The 8971-nt window shown below is 33.1% G+C and overlaps 1 protein-coding gene across 1 annotated transcript in view; it reads right to left on the bottom strand.

Moving 5' to 3' along the window:
• Window positions 1-8971, bottom strand: part of Nha1 (Na[+]/H[+] hydrogen antiporter 1) — a 266381-nt gene that overhangs the window by 226123 nt on the left and 31287 nt on the right. The window contains exon 2 of the mRNA XM_078193764.1: window positions 4092-4238. Coding sequence (XP_078049890.1) covers window positions 4092-4238 — 147 coding nt within the window. The remainder of the gene's footprint in view (window positions 1-4091; window positions 4239-8971) is intronic.

Below are 8971 nucleotides of genomic sequence, written 5' to 3'. Positions count from 1 at the left end.
AAATAATTAAAAATCCTGTTAACCTCTTGCACTACGACTTATTTCATAAGTATGTTGACTAGTCATTATTTGTTACTAATAAATTCCTACGTGAAACAGAAAATTTATATTTATCATGTAACAACCCTTACTTGAATATACAATCTAATTCTATACAATCTGAAACGGTTAATTCCAGGAATATTTTTCGATCTGTCCTAGGCCGGAACTCGGAAGCATATTTTAAAAGTTCGCGGTCCATTTGCTAAATAGAACTTTCTAAACAGTTCCACCATTCTCTCCATCATTTACTTTTGCCATAACTTTGCCAGCACATGCCGGTTAAATAATCGCGCTTCGACAGTTCCGCGGAGTTCAGGGAATAGCACGTCGTCATCCTCCGTCCAGTTTCAAATTCAAGTTTGAGGTGGAGCAAAAAGCTGTTTTCGTTTGTGCAGAGCGTAGATTTATTTTTTATTGCGCCGGCAAGAACGCCAAACTTCTTCTGCATGGATTAGCGATTTCTGCTCGCGCTGCGAACGCGCGCTGACCGACTTCTGGACTCAGATTATTGTTGCGGATTTAATACAAGTCGAGGAGGAAACCCAGTTTCCGGTTGCAGAAAATAAGACGAACGAGAATGTCAAAGTTTCCAGCAAAGGGAGCGGGAAAATGGTAGCCGTAACGAGCTTCAGAATTTCTGCTTTAGGCCAAGAGCTTGCGCGCAACTTCCTTATTATTTTCATGCCTTCGATTATTGTGAGATTTTCGTTGAACGACTTAAAGTTCGCGGCAAACAATTCAACCTGCTTGATTGTTCTGTCGTTCAGTGTATTAAGATTTCGCAAGATTTTTATTGCGAAATTTATTTGCTGCAAAGGTCACTTGGAAATTACAATTTTGAGGAATGCAAGATTGAATGCTTTCAATTATTATGATTAGACTGTGGATTTGATGTGTTTATAATAAAAATGGGTAGATGAAATTTAAAAGAATGAGAATATTAAAATAATTGCAGAACAACGTATTATCTTCAATTCACTGAAATTATTAAACAAAGAAGGATATTTTGATGACTCACTATCGTAGTTGACGAAAATAAGTTTTATGCTGCGTAAATATTCGCAGAATTTGAGACTTAAGATGAGACTTAATACTTTTCTTAAAATTATAATACATTTCGTACTTCTTTAAATATGCAATTTATAATTGCACATAGTACAATTAAGTATTGATTTTTCTGTACCTGTAATTGGAAAACTTCTAATTTTTAGTTGCGTCATTAATGTAGCAAATAAGCAACAACTGAATAAACGTCGTATACGAGATTGTTCACAATTTCAATTAAAATCTAAATTTGAATACAATGCAAAACGCAGAAACGACGGTAGTCGAAGAAAATTAATATTTACATAAAATAAAAAAAAATAGTAACGACAGAACCAACAAAAATAGTTTAAACATAAATAGGACAGGATGTTCGATCGAGCATAAAAATATGTAGCTTGTGTTGTTAAATTGCATGGGCGCTGCATCTCTATTTGCGGATTAAATGTAAAGCGACCTTTTAATACGAAACAACATTTTTAAAACTGGACTAAATGACTTGAATATTTTTTGGGTGATAGGAACCGATCTACTAAATAATTTTCCATTTTGCTATTGCTTAAAATGAAAATAAAAATAAAAAGTTCTCATTTTTTTACTTTTTTATCTGAGCTTATCAGAAAAATTTTAAAAACGCATTTTATAGATCTCGGCAATTTATATGCTGAAAATTTCATCGAAACCTGTTGACCTAGGTATGAACTGTAAACAATTAAACATCGTAAAAATCGCAGTTTTGTCTTGATTCTTGACACTTTCAATCTCAATAAGTGTGACGAGTCTGCAGTCTTTTCAATTTTTTACCCTTCCAACTTGACTTTGTGTTAACCCATTTCGATGTAATTTTCAACATACATATAACTTATCGAGATTTACAAAAAGGAATTTTTTAAATTTTCGTAATAAGCTCAAATTAAAAAATTAAAAAATGAGAGCTTTTTAATTCTCTCTTGTCATTCTAAGTAATAGCAAAATTTGCAATAATCATTCCAGTTATAGTTTAATAGATTAGTCACTCTGTCATCTAAAAAAATTCGAGTCGTTTAATGCACTTCTAAAAAAAGTTGTTGCATTTTAAAAAGTGTCCGTCTATTAATCAGTCATTGTATACGACGGATAATAAACGAGACACACGGAAGCCAGTCTCTGGTCAACTTGATTTCTATATGTTTTAACTATTTTCCAATATCGAATGGATTGTTTTCATAAATCTCTGACGCTCACTTCAAATACTATTTAAACAGTACTTTACAGTACTATAGAAAAATATAACGTTGAATTTGGAAAAATCTTCTGAATTTATGTACGCATGAATCATTGCAATTGCTTCTATTGTTTATTACTATAATTATATTTTATAAAAACTGTTGAGTGGAGAAAAATCACTTTTGGGTTCGTGTTAAACGCATGAAAATTTATAGCGACCTCTTATTAGTAAACAAAACGCAAAAGGGGAGTTAAAATTTGTTCAGCGGCATTATTACCGTATACCAGATATAATTAACTGCAGTGGGATCTCATTAGTAGGATCTCAACAGCCGTTTCCATTAATAATTGACGCGCATTGTTATTGGTATTGTTCGTGTCTGTCATTTAGCGTTTAAAACGCCTGGCGTCGGTTATTGGGGTAGGTAGACTAATGGGTCAGACAACGATCCTGCAATATTTAGGAGCCTTGATCAGAGAAAACGCTTTCATATTTATTCAAGTACATTGTCGGGTTCAAACAATGAACAGGTATACCATAATTTAGGTCTTTTCTCGTGGACCCAGATATTTAAACAGAACACGAGAACGATGCTGCAATCCTGAAAAGTAGGCTTCGAATATGGAAAAGCCTACGAAACCAAACCTCAAAAATAATAAACTTTTGTATTGAAATAAAAGTAGATATCTACGTAAATCATTATTATTAATATAAGTCAGAAATTTATACAAGAATTCTAATTGACGAGTCCATCGCGATTCAAAAAATAAGACTGGTGATACGTACATTACTTATTACATATTTTTAATTTATCTTAGGAACCATTCAAATGATCATTGTTATAATTTTAGTGGTCAAATCTGTTAACTCTGCAAGTTTGTAGAAAATTTTGAAAGATAAACTATCTCTTACATATGTTAATTCTGTCTTCTACATTCTGCAATATAAAATCTATTGTAGTTCATTAATAAATTTGTTATAAAATATTTAAAAATTTCTCTATTTAGTGAATAATTTTTTACGTATATTAATTTAAACATTATCTGAATTGTACGATATATAATCTAAATCGTTAATAAATCACTGTATAAATCTTGTTCATTAGTAAATTCCTCAGCAAGTTCTTAGATATGAGTTTATTGTGCGAATATTTGTTTACGTATATTAATACTGATGTATTCTGCATCATGTAATATAAAGACTATATTTCTAATAAATCATATGTATTGTCGTAAAATTTTGTCATTCATGAATTCTCTTGAAAATATTAAGATATTAGTATCATCACAGTTCTCATTATGCTGAGTTTATCAGTTTAGTATCAGAATATCTCAAATTTCTTTTAATACTAGAACTACCATGATTTTTTTTATATTCCTTGAAATTGCAGTAAACTTTGTAGTAGGAATGTTTAGATAAACTACTTCGAAGCATATATTATATCAAAAACTGTGCGAAGTCTAAATAAATCTAAACTTATCATTATTATAAAGCAATATACATTAGTTGCTTTTTTAAGATTGAACCTATCATGTCGTTTAATATGACCACTTTTAGATTTTTGATTCTTAAACTGTTGAAGATGTAAAGATTTTAAAAAAAAAAAACAAGTGAATAAATCCAAACTCATCGAAGTTTATGTCTTATGTCGAAATATCGAAATGAATTCAATTTTGATATTCTTACAAAGCAGCACGCATTATTCATTTTTAGAGCTCCGTAGGTTTAACGTTAAGACTTGGTAAATTTAATATTGAAATTCCACGAAATATGTTTTAATATTGCTCTAATGACTTACCCAATACGCCGAGGCGAAAATTGATAGAAACGACGATAAGGCGACCATAAGCAGCTAACGCGGTTCCGTCAAAAGCGTTTCCAGCACCCCATGAATAGGAATCACCGTGGATAAGAAGGAGGGCAGGTAACAAGTCTGGAGTACTACCTGAAACACCAAACACTGATTATTAGTTACCAAAAACAAAATAAACGGCACTGCTCGACGAGTGATTTCGGAAATCGATTCTCGTCGATTCTCTTCCAAATCAGAGTTAGATAGAATTCGGATTATTTCGAATAGATAATTATCTACAATAAATAGTCGAATGAATTCATTATAATCGAATATTTTCGTCATAAATCATTGCATCTACTTATTCGAATAGCTTATTAGATTAATTCGAAAAATTCTTTATTCGAAATCAATCGAGAAACTCTGAAAAAACACTTCATACTACATCATTTTCATTTAAATTAATTATTTTCCCTATGAATTCCTGCACGAATAAATTATTACTCGAACAATATCTTATTGAAATAAATTTTTATCTAACCACATTTTTGTTCGATCGAAAGTGGCGAATAAAATTTTATTAAAATCAATTGTTATCGAGATCAATTTTTATTTGATAATGTCTAATAAAATTTTATTCGTTAGTTTTCATCTCTTTTTCTGTCATCCGTATCTAATTTTTCCTAACTCTATTCCAAATATAGTTCCTGAGAAACTAAAGGATTTGTAAACTACGTACTTGTTTATTTTTAATCTTTTCATTCTTGGAGGCTTGATATCACCTCTTGAAGATTTAAATGTCTACGTATAATGTCCAGTACCATGTGGAATGTTCGCGAACAAGAGATACAGATCTGCGGTAACACGTGATCTCTACTTAACATAACGTACGCTACCGGTGGGATAATGTTACAGAGACTGATGGGTAGCGTTTGGTTTCAAATAGAAGAAAGTTTATTTCGAAGTTTCGCTTTCATTGTACAGGTCGCCCCAAAATTATGTTATTTCCGAGAAATAAGACGTTCCAGAGGTCATTTGAACTAACTTTTTCCTTAGCGCAAATGCAAATCGCGGCTTTGTTACGAATCACAGTAAACTCTCCCCAATTGTCCTTCAACTTATTAACAAAAATAGACAATTTGGGAGAAATATTATTCCACGTTATTATTATTCTACTATGCTATTATGCAGAAATATATATTTATTAATAAGTTCGTTTAAATTAACACTTTACCGACCAGTCATTCGAGCGCAAAAATTTAGTTCAACGTTTCTATTTTGATTTTATTTATTTTATTAATCGCGAAAGATACTTAATATTAAAAAAGTTATATAATAATATTGAAGCTTTCGGAAGTACAATATTACACATTTATCTCAATAATAGATAAAAAGTTAATGGTTACTATGACAACAGATTCACAGGTTACCGATCGGAGGAAAAAGCTTATTTATAGGCTGCCGGTTGGTAAAGTGTTAAAAAACTATAGACTAGAATAATTAACAGAAAAAAATACCAAAACTGAAAACACGACTCGACAACTCTTGGACTTCTTTACTTTTCGACTTCCAGAACGATTCTACCATCCCTTTCAACAGACGAAAACCATTAGCCTATCTTCGTTATTCGAAATGTTGCCATCGCCACGGCGGACGCCGTCCGTTCTCATTGATATCGCGTCTTTTGGTCTCAACAATTTCTTAAAGGCTGCATTGTCCTTACAATCTAACGCTTTTCTTATATTTACGATACTACGATTATACTATTATATTGTATGTGGGATGTATGTTTTTGATGACGTTCCCCTGCACCGTAAATCGATATTACTTAAAGGAAAATAGATAGGCTGGATGGTTCGACCCGCTGATGCAATGGAATGGTATGGGGAACGTGTTAGCGGGTTCGAAGAGCGACACTCTCTCCCAGTTCATTAAGAAATTTGGCCACACGCAGGCTGCAGATGTCCCACGCAATCCCTAAGCAATGATCCCAAGGTCACTTGAAGCTGTCTCATTCTAACATCTCATTCTAACTCATAAACGAAGCCGCCGGTTGCATTTTCGCTAAGGAAAAAGATACTTGAAATGATCACAGGTACCCCCCCATTTCCCGATTGCGAGACATTTTTGGGACACCCTGTATTCATAAATTGATAATAAAGACTATTATAGTTCAAGTTAAAATACTATCAAATGTTCTACGACATGTATACTATTATTGTACCAATTTACTATATTAATTACTATTATACTATCTAAATATTATACTATTTTTCAACTATCAAAATGAGGTATGTATAAGGCTTGAATAATCGTACCTGTTCTTTCCAAATTGTATATTTCTGTATATAAGCTGAAAGACAATTGGGGAAAGTATACTGTATAAACGAAAACCAGTAACCAATGAGAAGCGAAATAAGCTGATCCGAGGCGATCGAGCCAATAAGCGGACGAAGATAAGTTGTCCTCATATGTTAACACATTAATAGTGGAGTATATCGATTTCCCTATACAAACTTCTTTGTGCAACAGGTGATTTTAATGATCTATACTAAAGCTGTGATAAGTGTTTTTGCAATTTATATATTTTCAAAAGTTATATATATTAAAATATTAGAAAAACACTAATAAATATATGTTATAGTGCGTAGAATAAAATAAGAATTCTCGTTTCCCGTCGATAATATGTTATGGGGAACATTTGAGCCATAGTCCTACGTTTAGGACCCAAAACCTTGTGCAAACTTATGGAAATTATTGTGAATCGAGTCATATTCGCGAGCCAAAAAATAATTGAGGGCTCCTCGCACACAAAGAACATCCGTTCATTATATTCACAAATTAATAACGAATTTAAAAAACACGCATCTGTGAAAATTACTGTTGTTTTACATCATTCAGTGGTCACCTTGTATAACAACACGATTTTCATACGCTGTGAAAAACATGCTGAATACTTTCGCTGCTGTGGATTTGTTTATTCGAAGCTTTCCGTTAAATCGCGCAAAGAGAGGTCCGTATAATGCCGCCGTTGGATAAATTTGCTTTACGCGGTCTAATTAATAAAAACCTCGTGGAAAGTACGTAATTGCTTTCCGGGGAGACGTAAGAATATTTGATCGCATGACCGTTTAGTATCAGGCCCTTAATGAACATTCACTTGAAGCTGCACCAACAACTTTAATTTACAGAGTACAGGCCCGCAATTAACTTAAAAGCAAGCCAAGCACTCAGGTGCAATTGCAAATAACGCGTACAGTGGGCCCGCGTTACCACGGCGGATCACAAGCAACCAAATATTGTCCTCCTCTTCCAATTTATAAATGGATGGCGCAAGAAGGCTATTATTCAGCAACGTGTACAGTTCCGTATTGAGTGTATCATTGCAGACACCGTGAATGAAAATCGCGGGAGATGTACCTAGACGCATCTTGCGCACGCGGTAAACGTCAGCTGAAATAAAATACCGCTAACCTTTCACATTTTGCCCGGACGCGGATATTTTCAATTCCCAGAGCCGTTCGCGTCACGAAATCCATTTCGTATCATGTTTATATCCTACGCAAAAATACTAGACTGTTCCCCGATCGATCATGCCAATCCGAACAGTTTTTACAGTCCGCTGAACTTCCGACAAATTTTAAATGTCGATTGCTAACCAACAAACGTTTCGATACCGATCCTCCCTCGGTCAATTTGTTCATTGAGCAGCGCCGTTTGTGAAATTTGCATCACTCTCTGTAGAAATTCATACTGTATAGGATGTTACGAGGTTCGACGATGGAACTGTGTTGAAGAAGTAAAACGGGAATAAATATTATTTAGCGAAAAGTCTCTAAACATTTCATTGAAAAGTGGTAAGTAAAAGGTGAAATGTAATTTTAATCTTTTAAGAGACTATTCTGAAGAATTAAACCGAAAACATCAATTATTTTTAAGATTCTTACAAGAATGTGAAAACTGTAAAACTTAACGTAAACTCCATGATTCTTAGAAATGTTGATTCTGTTGCTTCAGTCAGTGAAAGTTAATTAGATCGCTTGAGTTCTGAAAATTGCGACATTTTGTTTATATTACATTATATTATATTATACATCTGGAAATGATACAAAATTTAGAGCCTACTTTCAAACCACAAAGCAATAAAATGTTTAAACTTCTAAGTACTTGAATATCTTGGTTCCGAAGTAATCGAAGAACTTTGAAAACGTATTGTCTCGTAACTACATCCCTTAAAAAATCAACAGACACTTTGGAAATCACGTAAAACACACATCGAAAAAATGAGATAATTGATCCTAATAAACCTCCAACGTTTCACCTCGGATGATTTAATTAACCAATGGTAATTCCATCTTGTAGCTTGTTTCACCATAGTTAAACATATTTTACACATTACTCGAAGAATTCGTTCAATATATTATTTGAATAAAATTTAAGTCAAAACATTATTCGAATAAAATTTGATTCAAAGCATCATTCGAATAAAACTTGATTAAAGCATTACTCGTCATAAATTATATTCAAAACATTATCGAACTAAAATTCTATTCGAAAAATTTATTCGAATAGAAATTTATTTAAATCAAATCTATTTGGGTTAATATCCTTGGGAAGTTATCTATCTTTAGTCGAATAATTTACTACGCCCGAAATGCTATTCGGATAAAATATTATTTGAATACAGTCTCCACATGTCTCCTCATCGACGTATGCTTGAAATATTATGTGAAAGCACGATTCCGTCAAACGTCTACTCTGGCCCCATAAAAACGAAACTGGGTTACCATAAAAACGCTCTTGCGCAAAGTTTCGTTAGGATTGACTTGGTCGTCGGGGGACATTGCTTGAAATTTTTATGACGCGCTGCTCCGAGTTAGCTCCCC

The sequence above is a fragment of the Augochlora pura genome, chromosome 10 (assembly GCF_028453695.1).
Source record: "Augochlora pura isolate Apur16 chromosome 10, APUR_v2.2.1, whole genome shotgun sequence".
Taxonomy (NCBI): Eukaryota; Metazoa; Arthropoda; class Insecta; order Hymenoptera; family Halictidae; genus Augochlora; species Augochlora pura.
Note: the sequence above shows the minus strand (reverse complement) of the source record. Positions and strands in the feature narration are given on the sequence as shown.